General features: G+C 37.2%; 1 protein-coding gene across 13 annotated transcripts in view; it reads left to right on the top strand.

Annotated features, from left to right (window-relative positions):
- Positions 1 to 17,436, top strand: part of LOC141406654 (DENN domain-containing protein 1B) — a 106,418-nt gene extending 88,982 nt beyond the window's left edge. For 4 of the 13 annotated variants that reach the window (XM_073992530.1, XM_073992526.1, XM_073992528.1 and 1 more), the window contains one exon: positions 16,396 to 17,436. In XM_073992530.1, the coding sequence (XP_073848631.1) occupies positions 16,396 to 17,091 (696 nt within the window). In that variant the 3' untranslated portion in view covers positions 17,092 to 17,436. Of the gene's footprint in view, positions 1 to 4,096; positions 5,895 to 16,395 lie in introns of those variants that run through there. The other 9 variants (XM_073992527.1, XM_073992529.1, XM_073992525.1 and 6 more) reach the window with 5 other exon arrangements.
- The last annotated feature ends 3,444 nt before the right edge of the window (positions 17,437 to 20,880 follow it).

Here is a 20,880-nt window from a genome sequence, read left to right as displayed (position 1 = left end):
AGAGGATATATGTATCTATAAAATGTCTTCCTTCTATAGATCTTAATAAAATTTTTTTCTGTAAAAGACATTTAGAAGATCTTTTTCCATAGAAGAACTAGTAAGGATTCTTCATTATAGAAGACCTAGAGAAGGTCATTGAAACCTTAAGAAGACCTTCTCTCTATAGAATACCTAGAAAAAGTTTTCTCTCTATAGAAGTCCTTTTGATGGTATTTTTCCTATTTCCTATTCTTCTTAAAGAAGACATTTATTAAGAAGGCATTCTTCCTTTTGGGGACCTTAAGCAAATTTGCTACCTCTTGAAAACCTGGAGATGGCATTCTTCCTATAGAAAACCTTAAGGAAAATTCTTCCTAAGAACTCCTTTTTCCTATTGAAGACATTTTTAAGATTTTGTCTTTATCAAATACCTTCCATTAGAAGACCTTTATAAGGTTTTCTTCCTATATATGGCATGTGGAAGGTTTTCTTCCTTTAGAAGACTTTGGAAGGTCTTCTTAAAAAGTTAATCTTCCACCTTCTTCCTTAGAAGGTCTTTTTCCAATAGAAAATGTATAGAAGATCTTATCTAGATATCTAGAAGTTCTTCCTAATAAGAATATTTCATTATAGAAGACCTATAGAAAGGTTTAGTTCAAATTTTTAGGTTTTTATCTTAAGTCTTCAAGATTTTGCTTGGAAGCCGCAACTCATATCAAAATGGGACTAAAGAAAATGTTGAAGCTGTGAAAATCCCCTACAAGACTGGATGATTATTTTTTTTCTTAGGTTGTACCATTTTCAAGATATAAAATTTTTATTTGGGAAATTGCAGTAATGACATTGTTTTATAAGGAGGCGATACAGTCAGTGCATCAATTTGAACTTCTATAACTCAGAAACCGTGAAACCTACGAATGTATGATAAAGGTCAATCTTGTGGAGAATTTTCACAGCTACAACATTTTCTTTAGGCCCATTTACATAGGACTCGCGGTTTCCAAGCAAACCTAAAGAACCCCTAAAAATGTGAACTTAAATCGCGATTTATTTGAAAATCCCTCCGGCGATTTTTTTTTGTTTCTTGATATTTCTCATCTATGAGCATTGTAGTTTCAGAATCTGCAAAAACTTCCCAGGTGTAAGCACCTTCCATTTGAAATTAGTTAAGGCGCACCGTGATTCTGATTTAAGGGTTTCCTCTAGAGGACCTATAGAAGGATTTCTTCCAATAAATCACCTGTAGAAGATCTTTCTACAGAGCACCTTAAGAAGTTATTATACCTATAGAAGGCCTTAGAAAGGTATTCTTCCTTATTCTTCTTCCTTAGAAGGTATATCTAGAAATTCTGCTACAGAAGACCTTCCGACGTTATTCCTTTTAGAGGATATATCATAAAATGTCTTCCTTTAGGAGGATATATCATAAAATGTCTTCCTTCTATAGAAGGTCTTAATAAAAACTTATTTCTATAGAAGACCTTTAGAAGGTCTTCGCTTCAGAGAAGATCTCTATGAAAGTCTTCCTCTTCTAAAGGTCTTCTTCCTATAGAATACCTTTAAAAGCTTTCGGGGTTCGTTAACGTTAAATGGACTTGTTTTACTTCTTCTTTTCTGAAAGTATTTTTCGTGGCAAATTTCGGGAAAACCAGTATCTAATTGAGAGGAGCAGAAACCAAAATAAAATTTGGTCCCTGTAATGTCCTGAGTATCTTCGGTCCTCTCTCTTGAAGTCCCACCTGGATGTTGGAAAAAACTCGTTTATATCAGAGGGGGTAGCTTTTGAGGTGGTCGTTGGTACCTATACTTACAGCGTGGAACATAGGATCCTCCATTATCTTCGAGTGAAAACTATATTTCACAGAAGTCTTTCGCGGTGACTCAGTCTGTAAAAGACAAGATACAAGAAAGATATAGATATGCAGTTTACTGAGCTTATTGGAGATTGTGTGGACATCCTCAAACGAAACAATTCTTGAACAGCCTCTAAAATGTATTTCTGGATATATTGGTATTTGCTTCTTTATAGTGGACCATTTAATAGATGTCACCGCATTACAGGTTCCTTCTTTAATATCGATGCCACTAGGTCAGATAGATTTCCCCTACTTAAAACAAATCAATCCTTGGCAAACCATACTTTATTCGAAGTAACGTGTAATGTTTTCGCATGAACTAAGGCCTTTCTGCTTTTCTTTCACAGAACAGCCTGTTACTGTTACAGTTTTCACTGGGTCTCTCGATGCCAACAGATTTGAAATGTTAGATTAGTTAAACTTATTTAACGAGTAGGAGGGTTGGTGTCTTTTATTTGGAATGACGTCTTCTATTTTGATTTTCAAAATAGGGTATAAAGTTTTTTTTTTTTTTTTTTTTTTTTTTTTTGTTGAAAAACGAGATCCTAAGCTATAGTCTTCCCTGTCTTATCTCTTTGCTAAGCATCGCCAATTTTTCCCACTAATAAATTAAAGTTGTTTTAATAAAATATTAAAACAACGACTATTGGATTAATCCTGACTTATTTGTCGAGTCGTTCTAACTTGGCTAGTTAAAATAGTTCCCATGCCATTGACATTGATCTATAGCCCCTTCTGGGTTGTTTTCTTAAGACATCCTGGTGTGGATTTATCATACAGTCTATTTGCATGGGACGTGTGACGATTTGTTTCAGTTTTCTCACAAATAAATGACCTTCGTTCTAATAAGACAACATAAAATTTATAGCATGAGCCCGCTGCCCCAGCTGAGGTTTTAACCTGGGTCCTCTCCAACAAACAGACAAGGTTGTTGAGGTCTTAGCGTTCTAAGCCACTGCCAATCTATCAAACTTCTGAACTGGAAGGCATTACAACCCAGTAGGAAATTGAATCTGCAATGACCATTTCATCAGCGAAAAATTTCAAAATTGTCATTAAAAAAGACGGTGTCACCAAATTTGTCACCCTTCCACGTGCGATGTGTGACATTCTGAACGAAAATGTCTTGCAATGTGCCTTGGTACAAGTTAATGTTCATTCTATCGTCCATGAAGACAACTTCGCTTACCTTGTCGCTCAACTTATCGTGCACGAGTTTTGCGAGATTTGTGTAAAATGTCGTCGATAATCGCAAAGGGCTGTCGTCGAGCCGTCTTCAATGGATTGGAGAAAACTTTGAAGGCTTCAAAAATACTTCACAGCTGCAAATTTGCAATAAGTTTAGTATATATACTAGAGCTGGCAAAAAATCGATGCCACTATCGATAATATCGATTATTTTTTAAAAATTCAATATCGATAGATAGTTTTGTCTATCGATATTATCGGATTAAAAATTCCTAACCTAAAATTCATTGAAATAAATAGAAATTTCGCGGCATTTCGGTTTTGTGGATGCGAAAAAGTATGTTCGTAGTCACACGTACAAATTATTCGGAAAAGTATATTGTATTTTTTGTGTCTTTTTATTAAATAAAAGCAACTGTTTTTTGTTTCTTCATGTTTCTGTAAAGTACAAGCGTAAAATGTGTACAAAGGCATACATTTCCGTCATTTTTATTCCAAAAATAAAAATAGTGCTGACAAATTACCGATAATATCGATAGCAATCGATACTTTAAATTATTATATCGAAAATATCTAATTTTGGGAATATCGATGGGTTGCCAGCTCTAATACATACAAGTTTTCAAATTTTCAAACTCAGACTTTGTCTAGCACCACATCTAAATATGCCTGATGAGCTGGCTTAAACCACCAGCGAAACGGTCGTAGCATATTGGTTGGATGTGTGTGAACTTCGCTAGATATCACTTTTTCAATACAAAACTCCTTAGGTCATGCATGATTAGCTCAATTAATTAAATTAAATACAATTTTTTAATTCACTATAAATATCTTTGAATATATTCATGTGTATGCTACTCACGAAAACATTTCGTCCTTTCATATATCTATGTATATGTTTAATGTCTTCATTTGTAATGTCCCACGATTTCGCCAACATTGTGTCCTTGTCCAAAGAGCATGCTTTCTTTTCTTCAAATAGGTAAAGGAAATGGTAGTGATACATTTATTTCGAAACTAACTTTAATTAATTCTTTTTTCGTTTTATTTCATGTAATTCTCATGAAAAGAATAAAATAGAAGCTGTATTGGCTGAGAGGAGGAAAAAGTTGAATCATTCAATGGATTATCAATAAAATTCTTTAAAATAATGGATTGTTTGAATATTGGCGCTGTAAGATATACATTTTTTCTTATTGGATTTGTATCAAGGATCCCCACAAACGTTCACATTTAAATATGAACAAAACAACTCATCTTTGTCTAAAAACAATTTGCACTGCGCACTTAAATATGGCTATGGAATATTATCTCTCACCTATGTGAAGTCAAAATTAGAAGAGTAGATGCGTATTTTTGTTGTCGATTTTATTACAAAAGAATTGTGTTAGAGATTTCTATTATTTGGACACTCTTTTCATTAGGAATATTTTTTAATATTAAAAGGAGAATAGAGTATATGATTAGGAGAGGCTTTAGTTATTTTATCAACTATTTACGTATATGTCCTTGTCTACAAATATATTTTAGTTTTAAAAAATGAAGTGTCTATAGTTACAAAAAGTTTGAAAAGTTCAAGTTATTTATTAAACATAGCATAGATGAATTATATATTTACTTAGAATTTCAATAGTCTACGCCTAAATATATACATCAGTTTATATGTTTTCTTCATACTATCGCTTTCAATGTTTCATATTTACTGCAACAGCAACAAACAACAAATTAGCTATTTTTCACCATTATAACCGAACTTTCACACACGTTAACCATCTTTTTAATTTCTTTTATTTTTTTCTGTTAATTTTTTTTTCTTTTTATGATACATTTTGTTCGCTCTTAATTGTGTACGTCTTATGTTGCATACATTTGGGCGGTTGTTCGTCTACGTTCGTCAAATCATAAACATGAATTTAATTTGTTTCCAATATAAAACTAAACATAAAAAATGACTTAATCCCCCCAACATTTATGAACGAACAGCTTAAGCCATGCCATAGTTTAGAGTCTAATCATCGCATAACTGCCACAAGAACGGGGGGACCACCTCCAGCTAGGCCACCTCCACCAGCACCTCATTTATTACAGCTCTATCAACAACAATCTCAGCAGCAGCCGCAACATCAACAGCTAACGCAACAGCAATCGCAGCCGCCGCAGCAGCAGCAACAAAATAACCCAACCTATTATAATCACCCATATGGTTCACATCCTCGTGTGGAGGGTAAACCACCACCACACATATCCCGGCCAGCACAAAATGAAAACATAAACACCATCACTACCAACACCACAACCACAAATTCTACCTCCATGTCCACCTCAGCAATAGCCAACAATCATCACAATATCATAGCGCCACAGCGATCATTAACCACCTCTACACCCAATAATAGTCATAATAGTTTTATACATACAACCGATTCCTCATATGATACACCACCGGATATGTTGTCACCGCCCGTACCACCAAGAAGACAACAACAAGCGGCAACACTTCCATTTAACATTTCCCCACCTTCGGCATTTTGTGACAGTGACCACGGCAGCAATGGTGGTGGTGATAGCATAAACGCCCTAACCCAGGCTGTGGCAGCAACAGCCGCTGCTGTTACTGCTGGCATAACACGTTTGGAACGCAACTGTTGGCAAGATTATGCAGAGACACAATTGCTACAAAAAGATTCGCTGCGTAGCTCTTCATCGTCTTCGTCTAATCAATCGAATCTATCGACATCTTCATCATCGAGTGCTTCTTTTGTAACGGCTGCATCACGATTTTCGCTATATCAATCATCGCCACCACAACAGCAGGGTTGTGAACCACCAATACCAGCACCACGTCTTAAAAAAGATAAAGAAAAAGAGGTATACCCAATGATTCGAAATGTATTGAATGAACAAATCTTCATTATGGCGGTAATGTTTCTAATGGATGTTTTTTCTTTTGATAAACAAAAGGAGTGACTTTTTTCTATCTCTCTCTCTCGATTGTGTGAAAAGGATTTATTTGTGAGAATGTAAGGGACGAAGGGAGGCTTTTATAGAGGGAGTCTTTATTGAGAACTACAATGAGGGTCTAATAGCAACGGCACGAGTGGGTATTTTTTGGACGAGTAGAAGCGAGACATTATAGAATAAAGTCCTTAAGATGAGCTGAAGTGAATCTTTAAAGACTAGCGGAATTCGGAAGACAATCTAATTTTTTGGACGAGTAGAAGCGAGACATTATAGAATAAAGTCCTGAAGATGAGCTGAAGTGAATCTTTAAAGACAAGCGGAATTCGGAAGACAATATAAAAAGACTATATATTGACGAGCGGAAAGTTATATTAATGGACGAGTTGAAGACAGTCTTTCTAGACGAGCGGAGTTAATCCTTTTAGACGAATTCTAGACGAGTGGAAAGTTGTCTTTATATATGAGATTAGGGCCTTCCTAAACGACCGGTTCTATCGTACCGGATTGACCCGAGACACCACAGTGTTTCGGCCAGCGGCTGCCAACCCAACATCAAACCTATGATTGTATGTAGGTGTTCCTGCTACTACAACAACAACAACCGGAAGGGGGGGCTTTGTAGATGAGCATAAATGAGTCTTTATAGACAAACGGAAAGGAGTCTTTATGGACGAACGGTAGGGAGTTTTTATAAGCGAATGGAAGGTGTCCCTTATGTACGAACGGAAGGGATTCTTTTTATGAAAGGGAACGTTTATAGTCGAACTGAAGGTAGCCTTTTATGGACGAACGGATTGAAGTCTTTCAAGAAACACGGAATGGAGTTTTTATAGACGAACGGAATGAGCCTTTATATGGAAGGGAGTCTTTATATGAATACGAGTCTTTATACAGATGAGAGTCTTTATAGACGAAAGGAAGGGAGCCTTTATAGACGAACCGAAGGAAGTATTTGTCGACGAGCGGAAGGGATTCTTTATATGAAAGGGAACCTTTATAGTCGAACAGAAGGTAGCCTTTTCTGGGCAAACGGAATGGAGTCTTTATAGACGAACGGAAGGGGTCTTTATATGGAAGGGAGCCTTTATACGGAAGGGAGTCTTTATACGGAAAGGAATCTTTATACAGATGGGTCTTTATAGACGAACGAAAAGGAGTCTTTATACGAATACGAGTCTTTATACAGATGGGAGTCTTTATAGACGAACGGAATGAAGTTTTTGTCGACGAGCGGTAAGGATTCTTTATATGAAAGGGAACCTTTATAGTCGAACAGAAGGTAGCCTTTTATGGACAAACGGAATGGAGTCTTTATAGACGAACGGAAGGAGTCTTTATACGGAAGAGAGTCTTTACACGGAAAGGAATCTTTATACAGATGGGTCTTTATAGACGAACGGAAAGGAGTCTTTATAGACGAAAGTAAGGAAGTCTTTATACGGAAAAGAGTCTTTATACAGTTGGGAATTTATACGCGAACGGAAGGGAGTCTTTATAGGCTAACGAAATTCAGTCTTTATAGACAAACGGAAGGAAGTCTTTGTGGACAAGCGAACGTGTCTGTATAGATGAACGGAAGGCAGACTTTATAGACGAATGGAAGGGACTTTAGAGACAAAGGGAGTCTTTATTAACGAATGGAAGGGAGTCTTTATAGACTAACGAAAGGAAGTCGTTATAGACGAACGGAAGGAGTCTTTATACGGATGAACAGAATGAAGTATTTAAAGACGCACGAAATGGAGTCTTTATAGACAAACGGAAGGGAGCCTTTATAGACGAACGGAAAGTAGTCTTTATAGACGCAAGGAAGGGAGTCTTTATACGAAAAGGAGTCTTTATACAGATGGGTTTTTATAGACTAACGGAAAGGAGTCTATAGACGAACGGAAAGGAATCTTTCTACACGAAAGGAAGGGAATCTATACGAAAAGGAGTCTTTATGCAGATGGGTCTTTATTGACAAATGGAAGGGAGTCTTTATAGACGAAGGGAAGGGAGACTTTATAGGCGAACGAAAGTGAGTCTTTATAGGCAAACGGAAGGAAGTCTTTGTGGACGAGTCTGTATAGATGAACGGAAGGCATACTTTATAGACGAATGGAAGAGAGTCTTTAGAGACAAAGGGAAGAGAGTCTTTATGAACGAATGGAAGGGAGTCTTTATAGACTAACGAAAGGAAGTCGTTATAGACGAACGGAAGGGAATCTTTATAGAAAAAAAGGAAATGAGTTTTTTGCGGACACGCGGAAGGAAACACGGAAGGGACTAAACAGAAGGGAGTCTTTGTGAATAAACGGAATTAGATCTTTGTAGAAGAACGGAAAGAATGAAAAGGAGCTTCTATAAACGAACAGGAGGGAGTGTTTGGACTTTATAGAAGAGCGATAGGGAGTCTTTATCGGCGAAGCGATGATAGTTTTTATGGACTAGCCGAATGTAGTCTGTAGACGAACAGAGGAGAATCTTTATATACGTGTATAAAGTTTAAGTAATTTAGTATTTCGCGTCCTCCTCTTCCTTAAGAAATATATTTCAAATATTTTAAGGGTTTTGTATTGGTACATCTCTGTAATTTTGCCCTTTATATCCTTTGTGGTTAGACAAAGATCAAAAAAATACAGAATTCCTTGAGAGACCCACGTTTCCTTTGAAACTCTATGCTCTCCTTGTTGATATCCATTGTTCTGGGCCACCACTTTTCCGAAAGAAGTTTACTACTCATCAGTATCCTTCTGCCACGGATATGCTTGTCTGGGAAGTTTCAGCACCATGTTTCAGTGTCAGCTGTACCCGTAACTGTTTCCTTGCCAAGAATATCTGTGGTTAAATGCCTGGGTTAGAAATTCTCTAATCTCCTTATCGAAGCTTTGCTAAAGCTTGCTCTCATTCACCTCGTAAGAGAGGCGGATTATCTTCCTCACACGACTCTTCACTAGCAAGCCATGATTCGCTCAGATTTTTCCATAATGACAGGTGCATCAATGAATGTCAACTGATCTGAAGGTGATCAAATATGTATTGATAGATACTTGACTGTTTCCTCATAGTTAACATCCAATGGGTGACACAGAGTTACGACTGCCTAGAGCCTTGAGTCCCTTACATAATTGCATTCTCGGGATCAAAGTCGCTTAAGATACCTCAATGTGGCCGAGGCAGTCACATGCGGACTGAGTCCCTCCGGACCAATGGCTTTTATTAGTTATATCCTCTCATAGGGGTATCTCCCAATGAAGAGGTTACTGTTTCGAGGGGAGAAATGAGATCAATATATAGGAACCTTTTGAGTATATGAGTGTACATTAGGGCGGCACAAAAGAACGACAAAGTTTTCTTTATAGTTATGGTAATTTGTATGAATTTTCACGAAAATTCTCTAAAATCCGCATTTATGTTCCAAACGAAACCTACAACAAATTGTGAAAATCGAATCAGATTTTGGTATAGCTCCAATAGGCCGATTTTAGGAATTTTGGGCCCTATATAGCTGTACTAAAATCTGATCCGATTTTCATAATTTTTTTAGGATTCGTTTTTTGGCCATCGATTGGACCATAATTATGGATTTTAGATCATATTCGTGAAAATGCAACTTTCCCTTAAAATTTGAAATCCTTAAAGTCGCTTATCTGGGATATTGGGACAGTTTCTAATAAGGTTTTAAGAAAGGCGAGGGGAATTTGAACTTGTAGCCTGTGTTATGCCTGTCCAAGGTTTAGATATCTACTGGAAAAATGGCCTTAAAATATCTTAAAGGTAAAGAGGGTTTTGTAAGTGTGCCAACATGGAATCTGTCTAAATGTAAGCATTTTAAATCGTCACGCAAAGAATTATATTGGGTGTAAATCCCCTTTTTTTTTGTTCTGCTTTAATTACTACCAATGAAGGTCGTCAAGGATACTATTCCCAATAAACCATGATTTGTCACTCTAAAAGATTCAGCAATTCATTGCTTTTTTGAATGATTCTGAGCTACATTCTACCTCCAGTCTATTAATCAACCTCTTTTGGGTGTTTGGTTACTTTCTGGTATATACGTTTAAGAAAAATCAAACGACACAGTCGCTATATGGGATCACTAAACCTCTGTTTGGTTACTTTCTGTTCTATATGTTTTAAAAAATCAAACGACACGGTCGCTATATGGGATCATTAAACCTCTGCTTGAAACTAATAAAAATTCATATCAGAATTTCTTGCAAAAACTTTCCATTCCTTTAAAGAGAGAGAGAGAGAGAGAGAGAGAGAGAGAGTGATAGAAAAACACTTACCAGCCAATAAAAAATTATATCATTTCCTTACCGGAGTGGTCAGGTTTTTATCGCCTTCAAAAGTCGTCCGCTAACATTATCTGTCCAAAGCATTTGTATATCTCTTCAGTGTAGTTGAAATGAAGTAAAATGTACTGCCTACCTACCTTTCTGTCAAACAATCAACCAACCAACCCATCATCATCCATCAATAGCATCATCACCATTATTTTTAACAACATCATTTTATATTAGCATCATTTATCCCTTTAACGATGTAAAACACCTAACAAATGAAAAATCATAATTTTTAACCAAGAGCATTTTCAGATAATTTATTATTCTTATTTATATGTATTTTTTATATTTATTAACTATAACGGTTTTTAGCAACTAACAATTCTCCTTTTCCTCCTCCTCTTTTTAGAATAGTGTGTAGAAGTTGGATTTACAAGTGTAGTAGTGTTATGATAATCTAACAAACAAAATGTCCTTGTCTTGTATGTCCTCCAGTGTGTACTAACATTTTAGCTTTGTGTGTTTATTGTTTTTGTTATTCTAATATTTTGACAATATTTTTACAAGTAATTGGAAATATTTCATATGATTCTAATTGAAAGAAAAATAAAAAAATATCCGGGGAACACTTTGTGTATTTCAAACGATGAAAACAAGTAAAAAAGTATGAGTCAGATTTGCTGACAGAGATATACAGCCAACATGTGGCTGTGCAAACAAAAAAACAATAACAGAAGTGGTGGACCTAAATGTATTATGAAGAGGTCCCGAGGCCCGAATCTCAGGAAGCATTTGCTTCCCTAGAAAAATAATATATAATGTTGTAGTCATGATTGTAGATTTATAAAAAAGTTAACACGATCCGAGAAGTGGCTTGAAACCGGATTGAAGCCCATCTTGGAATTGAATCTAATTTTGGGGGTTTGAGTCATTATATAAAGGAGTATGAACTTGCCACAAAAAATTATATCTTAACAAGTAAAAAAGCATTAAGTTCGGCCGGGCCGAACTTTTCATACCCTCCACCATAAAATATTCTGAACTAAAATGGAATAATTAGTTTTCATTCCTGTTCCCAACTTTAAGTGGGTACGTTAAAATGTCAGATAATGTACATAAAATGCTTCATTCGGGAGACCCTTTTTTATGGTGCCTATATCTAACTATGTATGTTGACAATTTTTGGTGGGCTAGAAATTGGGAGGTACCGTTATATAGGTGTTATAATAAAACATGGGCCTATGTTGACAGTTTTTGAGCCTTTAATGTCAAATAACTCCTAATTCGGTTAAACATTTTAGCTAGAATCCTCAAAATACCGAAAATCGGTAATATTATAACTAATTCGGTCTAGAAATGTGACTTAAAACGTCAAAATACCTGAAATCGGGCGGTAACGTTATATGGGGGCTATTCCAAAACATGGATCTATGTCCACTAGTTATATAAGTTTATTGACACTTAAGAACCCTAAATGTCAATTTATAGCTAAATAGGTCTAAAAATGTAGATAAAAACGTCGAAATACCGTAAATCGGGGGGTACCGTTCTATGGGGGCTATACCAAAACGTGGACCTATCTCCACAACTTTTGTTATATAAGTTTATTGATACTTAAGAAACCAAAATGTCAAATTATAGCTAAATCGGTCTGAAAATGTAACTAAAAACGTCAAAATACAATTAATCAGCGGACACCGTTATATGGGGGCTATACATTTAAGAACCCTAAATGTCAAATTATAGCTACATCGGTCCGAAAATGTAGCTAAAAACGTCAAAATACCGTAAATCGGGGGTACCGTTCTATGGGGGCTATACCAAAACGTGGACCTATGTCCACAACTTTTGTTATATAAGTTTATTGATACTTAAGAACCCTAAATGTCAAATTATAGCTAAATCGGTCTGAAAATGTAGCTAAAAACGTCAAAATACCGTAAATCGGGGGTAGCGTTATATGGGGGCTATACCAAAACGTGGACCTATGTCCACAACTTTTGTTATATAAGTTTATTGACATTTAAGAACCCTAACTGTCAAATTATAGCTACATCGGTCTGAAAATGTAGCTAAAAACGTCAAAATACCGCAAATCCGGGGGTACCGTTATATGGGGGCTATACCAAAACTTGGACCGATATAGCCCATCTTCGAACTTGATCTTCCGACGGCTAAAAAAATGGTATTCCCCAATTTTCAGCGAAATCGGTCAACAAATGCGACCTGTATGTTGCGAACGGACGGACGGACGGACAGACATGCATAAATCGACTCAGAAAGTGATTCTATGTATATCCCTAGAAGGAACTATGGGTCTATCTCGCTTCCTTTTGTATGTTACATACAAATGCACTAACACATAATACCCCTTACCACATAGTGGTGTAGGGTATAAAAATCAGAAGGACAACCTTTGAAAATTTCAAAACTGCACTTAAGCGAAAAATTTGAGAACGGAAGAAGTTGTTCGATTTAGTCCATCTTTGAATTTGATTTTAGTTTAAGAGAAATATCATGTGCAAAGGTTGGTCAGTCAGTCTTTAGGACTCTTAAGAACCATTATTTCAGCAAGCATGGACTTGCTTACGAAAAACATTTTATTGCTGTAAACAAGATCTTAAGGAGTACTTTTGGTAAAAAATTAAAAACGATCCTTTAACAGCTTTAAACTGCACTTAAGCTAATATTTTGAAAATTTTTGAAAAAGGTACCCGAAGAAATTTTACGTGTTCAAATTTTATGTGTATTTTTGCGAAAAATTTTAAAATTTTGTTTGGGAAGGACCTAAAGAAGTGGACTGATATTGCTCATATTCGAATATGTGCCAAGTCTGGACTCTAATCGGTTGCTTGTACACACTATTTTAACTTAAAATTTTGAACTTTTTGGGGTTGGTACCTGAAGGGCTATACCATTATGGGGTCTAAAACCATTACTTCGATGAGAGGCACATATTTGATCGTATTAAAGGGTACATTCTCTTGTGAGCCTAAAGGCTGAGGTTAAAGTTATACTATAAAAATCGGTTCAAACCTGTGGGGGTGCCACCCACACACAAAAAAAAATTTCGCAAATGTGCAGTTTTGAACCAGCTCTCCGATCATTTTGAATTTCTTTTGCAACATGTTGTCCACGCGGCGCCTGTTACGACGTTACAATTATTTTCAGGGGCATACATCATGAGAGTATGACCCGAATGCCGTAAAAACCCCTTCGTCCCCCAAGTGTAGTGGCTAATGGGCACAACAACCTTCGATCAGTGTTTACGAGTTGGTCCAAACTTTTCATATCCTAATATTTCTGCCAGTCTGGAATTAACTTCGAAGATGAGTTAAATCGGTCTACCCCTTAGAGTACTTCTACCTTACCTTATTTTTATACAAATAAAGTTCCTCGACTAAGTTGAATTCGATATCTAAGATCGAGAGAATTTGCAAGAGTTCGGAGGCAGCAGCTAGCCAACGATATGCAGATTTATCTGCACAAAGCTTAGCTCTTGCGACTTCCGTCCTAATGGTGCCTTTGAGGAATTCAAATACATAACCATCCTAATCCACTCACCTTCTTAGGTAGTCTTCTCCAGGACTATCCCGCAATTTTTCGCACAGAAATTTATAATCCTCCAACTTCCCGTCGGAAGACTGACGTTCTGTTTTTCGATTAACTTCAGTGTCATGTCCAGATCTATTAAAGAACGAGGTACCCATACCGAAGTTATTATCCCACACAGAGGTAGTCTTCTCCAGGACTATCCCGCAATTCTCCGCAAAGAAATTTAGAATCCTCCTCATCGGAAGATTGACGTTCTGTTTTTTGATTAATTTTAGTATCATGTCGAGCTCTATAAAATCACGTGGTACCCATAATGAGGTTATCATCCCACACGGAAACTCAGCAGCAGGTACGACCGCCAGGTTACTGCCTTCCCAAAATTGAGTCAATGTCCTTAACTGTCTTGTAAAAGGAAATCTACCGATTTTGTATTTTTTTCACACCTAATGACCTTGACACCTTTGTATAGCTCTCACTGGTCGAGTCATACGTTGCTATCATCCACAACTGTTGAGATAAGGATGACCAATGATTATCACTGATACGCCAATTGGCTTCCGTCTTGTTTGTGATTGCCATCCTTGGGGATAGACGAGCGTGGCTTTTGCGAAGGACTAGACAAACGTACAAGGTTTCTGCGAAGATGTACTGACTAAAGATATGTTATCCTCTCTTCTTCTGTCCAACCATCTTCGTCACCGAGACATACGACACAAACGAATAGACCGGCTGTGGCAGTGTCAACTTCTTCGCGGCGGATTGCTGTTCTTGAAACGACCTATTCCTCTTTACTACTAGACTAGCGACCATTGAAATGGTTGACTCTTTTACCGACCCACCACTTCTCCATCTGCTCGCATTTGCACATAAGTCGGATCTTTTCCCTTTGTCCATCAACTGTCTCACCTCCATCACATTGGTGAGGCGTTTTGGAGTTGAGGCAGATAAAGAGCCTGCCTCGCAGAATTTGTGTACAGTCTTCGGGTTTGGTACAGTTCTTCTCAGTCTTCTTAGATGACTTAGCCGCATTGGTCGAGGACGTACCTCTACCTGAACAAGAGATTCCCTCGGTCGCCACCTCGATAAGGTGCTTGGGGAACCCACCCCTCCTGTTCTTTTAAGTAAGAATTTCACTGATAGTCTTCTTAGAATACTGTGACTTAGCCTACTTGCTCGAGGACGTACCTTTGCCTGAACAATGAGTTCCTTCGGTCGCCACCTCCATAGGGGGTTTGGGAAACATCTCATGTTTTTCAAGTAGGAATTTCACTGATAGCCTTTTTAGAAGACTGTGTCTTAACCGTCGTGGTCGAGAACGTACATTTACATGAGCATAGAGTTCCCTCGGTCGGCACCTCCATAGGGGGCTTGGGGAATCCCTCCTATTTATTTCACAGATAGTCTTCTTAGAAGACTGTGACAAGAGGTTCCCTCGGTCGCCACCTCTATAGGGGGCTTGGAAAACATCCCCTGTTCTTCAAATAGGAATTTCACAGATGCTCTTCTTAGAAGACTGTGACTTAGCGGCCTTGGTCAAGGACGAACCTTTAGCTGAACAAGAGGTTCCCTCGGTCGTCACCTCCCTAGGAGGCTTGTGGAACGCCTACTGTACTTGAAGTATGAAATTTATTGGTATGAAGTTCCCTCTTAACTACAGTTACTCCCGAACTTCTTTACAAACTTGAGGTTCGATCTTATAATAATTGTTCCACAAACATCCCATACGTGACAAGGAAGACTTCTCTCATATCAATGAGTGCAATCCGATTCATATTAGCTCAATGATATGGGACCTACTGGTTATCGCCGAGTCCGAACGGCGTGTCTTACGACACCACTTGTAGAGAAGTTTTTCATGGCTGAAATACTGAGGAAATGTCGGCAACATTACTGAGGGGTATTTTGCCACCGTTGGAAATTTTGATGTTGACTGGCCGGGAATCGAACCCACGACATTCAGCGTGCAAGGCGGGTGTGCATACCATTGCACCACGGTGTCACTCAAGTTCGATCTTATAAGCTGAAATTCCCTTCCGTTGTTGGTATTCGGATAATTTATAAATTAACAACACGGTGGCTGACACCGAAACATCAATTGCTTTGTAGTCATGTAGTATGGAACTCGCTCTAAGAACCCCTAGTTTCATGCACGACTACAAAGCAAGTCAGTCCAAGTGATTTGTGATTTACTCACGGCCCCATAATTTCGTTATCCTGTCATAGGCTGAGGGTTTACAGCAATCGGCAATTCAACTGATACTTTTTTACTTGTCTTCTTCCGTTTTCATTTTGGAAATGACATATTTTTTGTGTCCTTTGTAAGTATCCATTTTCTCTAAAAAATATGAATGATGTCCTTATAAAAGTGAATATATTTTTTTGGTCCAATTACTTCTAAAAATGTTGTAAATTTTTTTTTTTTTAATTTGTATTTTAAAAATTTTGATTTTTTGCATAATATGAATATACCGAAACCTTTAACTAACCACATTTTCTGTTTTCTTTCTGTTTATTTTTTGGCTTTTACGCTTTCTTTTTTCGGTCTTCCTCTCTCTCTGTATGTATCACTTTAACAACAACAGTCCTTACGTTCTCTACAGCCCCAACATATGACACTGGGCCTTAACGATACAACGACAACCACAATTGCTAGCGCAAATACGAGTACCGATGCTGGTTCTCATTCTAATGCTTCCGAAGAATCTATGAAAGATCTAATATCGCTGGACGATAGTCACAATAGTAGTTTTGATTTGGAGGATTTTGATCCATTGAATCAAAATGCTCGTCCCTTGCCCACGCTTGGAAAAGTTATGAATAGTCAACGCAATAAATCCACAACATTGCCAGCCACTGCTAGTAGAACACCGCCAGCTTCCTTTATAACAGCGGCCAATAATAGTATAAGTAATCCCCTGTATACATTTTATACACCCCAGCATATGGCTACATCTATGACGGCGGCAATGCATGCTCCCCTAACAAGGACAACACAACCGCCAACATTAATGCAACAGCAACAACAGCAGCAGCTGCAACAACCCTCTACCCCACCTTCCGAAATTCCACCACCTTTACCCAAATCGGTACCACCTCCAATGCCACCGCCAGATGAAGATTTTGAATTGTTACGTAAATATGGTCTTGATCAGTTTACTTTGATAACCACTTCTGTAACAGCGACTAGCAACAGTACCACAACCATGGCCGGTACGACATCATCCCAGCAGAATGGCCTTACAACGACGGGTATGCAGAATTGGACCACGTTTGATTGAATTGGCTGAAGAAAAATAGTAGCAGCAGTGGGAGCTGGAGCATCATCCCCAGTTATTGATCAAATACAAATTTGTTGTTGTTTTTTTTTTTAATACTATTATCACCTATAATCACCTTTGATATTCTATGTAAATATTTTATAATAAATATACATATAGAAAAAGCAAATAAAATGTAAAAAACTCCCCAAGTAAATATTAAAACAGAAGAAAACAAAAAGCTTCCTTTCTTTTTTCCCTCAATGAAATTGTAAAAAACTAATGTTAGCCAAGAAATAAAAACAAAACAAACGAAAAACATAAAAAACCACAAAAATTAATTACGACTAAAAATGAAAAATAAAACCCCTATCCCCCATATAAGTTAATATTATTTAAATATAAAAACCCTATGCTAGTGTTACTTATAATATTGTAATTTAATAAATGTATCTATGTATAATTGTACAAAACAAAAGAAAGAAAACAAAAAACACCATTAATCAAACTAAGAAATCGAAAAAAAAAAATCCAAACTATTTTATTATACATATTATGGCTTTTTATATAAGAAAATGCGTGCGTGTATGTGTTTTGAATCATAGTTTTTCATTTCAAAATTTAGTTTGTTGCTAAGTTTATATTCCAATGATCATTAAGCCGATTAATTATTAGCTCTATAGAAGATTATACACATAGTACATACGTACATACATATACACAAACAACAAACACTCATGTGAAAATATAACAATAATAACAACAAGAACAAGAAAAAAGACGTATTTCGAAATAAAATCCACAATAAATTATTTTAAAATATAAAAGAAATCTTTTATTTTTTATGAAATTAGTGAATGGAGGTAAGTTTTGTGTGTCATCTTCCAGAATAGGGTAAGATAGGAGTTGATAAATCTCACTCTTACAAATATGGAGAAGGGTATCGGAGTTGTCCTTTTTGGGTCACAGGGCGATACTAGAGTTGGGCAAATCTACACCATTTTCACATGTAATTCGAAGAATTTCAGTTGTAATTTGATTATTTCATTTGAAATTCGAAACATTTCACTTGTAATTTGAGAATTCCAATTGAATTTCGAATTATTTCATTTGTAATTTGAGAATTCCATTTGATATTCGAATTATTTCATTTGTAATTTGAATTTTTTCATTTGTAATTCGAATTATTTCATTTGTAATTCGAATTTTTCCATTTGTAATTTGAAATTTTCTATTTGTAAATCATTTTTTTTTCATTTAGAATTTCAAATGAAGAAAATTCAAATTACAAATGGAACAATTCGAATTACAAATGAAATAATTCGATTTACAAATGAAAAAATTCAAATTACAAATGAATTAATTCGAATATCAAATGGAATTCTCAAATTACAAATGAAATAATTCGAAATTCAATTGGAATTCTCAAATTACAAATGAAATAATTCAAAATTCAATTGGAATTCTCAAATTACAAGTGAAATGTTTCGAATTACAATTGAAATTATTCGAATTACATGTGAAAATGGTGTAGTTGCAAGTAGTTCCAAATCGTGCCCATAGTTCCGACACCGATACAATGTTCGTTTTTCTGTCCTTCCAAATACTTCCCAGACCGCTACAATTAAATGAATTTTTCAATTCACCGTTCTTCTGTGATTTAACGCGTTTTCATAGTTCTGACCTTCGGAGTTGATAAATAAAAAATCTGGTTTTTGGTGGAGGTGCCAGGTAGTTTCGATACTACCCAACTAGGCGATACACTTTCAAGACTCTTACAGATGTAAAAGCACCAAAGGATCAAAATTTATTTAACTCTCTAGCTTCTTCCAGAACTTCACACAGAAAAGAAAATTGACTGTCAAGTTGAAGATCTCACAAATGTTCTGCGGGAAATCTTGCCACTAACTTATCCAGGTAGGAGAGCTTAACCAGTTGGTGAAATAAGAGTGAAGTCAGTAAAGCTAAGAGGAAATCTTGGATAACCTTAACAAAGTGGCAAGATTTCGCAAGGTGATTTCAAAGGATCCAATCCCACGGTGGCGGTTTCTTCGATGCCGGATTGATCCGGAATCACACAATACCCTGTTCCGGCCAGCGGATTCCACCACAGTGTGGACATTAGTGTAGAGCCATTTGTATGGAAGGAAGGAAGGCGCTTAGCATTTCTGATTTCTGGGATTATACAGGGCAAAAATCGAGTCTCCTGATTTTGACTTGAAGTTATTTATCACGTCTTTTTTTGATATTTTGGCTCCTTCAGGCAGTTTTGGCCTTGAGACAGTCTAAATTTTTCGTGAACATATTCAACACCCCCCAACCTGCCCCCCTCATCTTCCCCACTCTAAACTTACCCCCACTGAACTTGCCACCCATAAAGTTCCCACCAACACTACACAAAAATGTTATCAAAAACAACTTTTACTCGAATTAACTCTGGGAGTAAACTCGTACTCTACTTCGAGCATTTTCGCTCCCGCACACATTTTCTTGCAAAACTCGTACTCTTCAAATACTCGTACTCGCAAACACTTTTCACTCGCGAGTAAAAACGAGCAAGTCTGAAATATGCTTCGCGAGTGACGAGTAAAAATAGAGTATACTCGATTTATTTGTAGTTGGCCAAAAAATATTCAAATATTCAAAAATTCTATAGTGTTGGGGTCCATGAGCAACGAAAATACCGTTGAGTCACTGCGTTTTCAACTTTATAACGGTGAAAGTAGTGAAAAACGGATTCGGCTGTTATATGCCAAAATATCAAAAAAAAACGTGATAAAAAACTCCAAGTCAAAATCGAGCCTGTTTTGCTCAGTACAATCCCATGAATCAGAAAAGGGACGCGCTCATTAAGGGGTTTTCCTTCCATACAAATCGCTCCATCCTAGTGCACATGTTTGTATTTCTATAGTTTTTCTGTGTTGGGAGCAGCATATCTCGGAATGCCAGCTCCAGATTTCTTTGGCTCGTGCTGGGACGGATGAAACCCCAAGACCAGTTTATATGTTTCTCAGTTTGTCACATCCGCATCCATCACATTAAAACTTTGGTGAGGGGCCATGTTGCCCCAGTGAGTCGTCGTCATCACAACACGGCACTCCCCCGCAGTCCCCCAATAGCAGCCGCACATGCAGCCTATAAAACCGGCCGTAATTGTTCCAATCCCTGGAAGTGCATCCTTTTGCAATTTAATTGCAAAGGACTCCGACGTAAGATCGTGGACATAATGGATTTCATTTCAACCAAGCTCAACAACAACTGCAGTATAGCCATAACATTTGGGGACCTAACATCCCCAAATGCCCGATCACGAGAAGAGGAAGATCCACAGAGCTTCACGCGCCCTAAGATCAGACGGGGATTTTAAAGCCTCCAAGAACTCAACCGCAATTGGGCCTGATGGACTGGCAAGAAAAAACGTTAAAGCACCCAATGGTGCCTCATACCTCATACACGTTCAACCTATGCCTCAACACACTAGAAATCCCAGATATTTGGAAGATAGTTTCCGTCCCCAATCCTGGAAAACCAACAAACTTGGGAAGCTCATATCGGCCAATAGAACTAATATCACCGGTAATCAAAATATTAGAGGCAATAATCCTACCTAAGATCTCCGATCACCTACACCTTGCTGACCATCAACACGGCTTCCGAGTTGGAAGAAGTGCCGTCACAGCGCTTAATGAGTTAACCTCCAGTATAACGGAATGACTCAATAGCAAACGAGCTCATAAACGCACAATCCATGAGGCACTGGATCTGTCATGGGACAACGCTTCCTAACAATCTTAAGAGATGGTTGACTAA

This window comes from Musca autumnalis, unplaced genomic scaffold (genome assembly GCF_047663935.1).
Source record: "Musca autumnalis isolate F117 unplaced genomic scaffold, ASM4766393v1 scaffold_5, whole genome shotgun sequence".
NCBI classification, from domain to species: domain Eukaryota; kingdom Metazoa; phylum Arthropoda; class Insecta; order Diptera; family Muscidae; genus Musca; species Musca autumnalis.
This window is presented reverse-complemented; position numbering and strand designations above follow the sequence as displayed.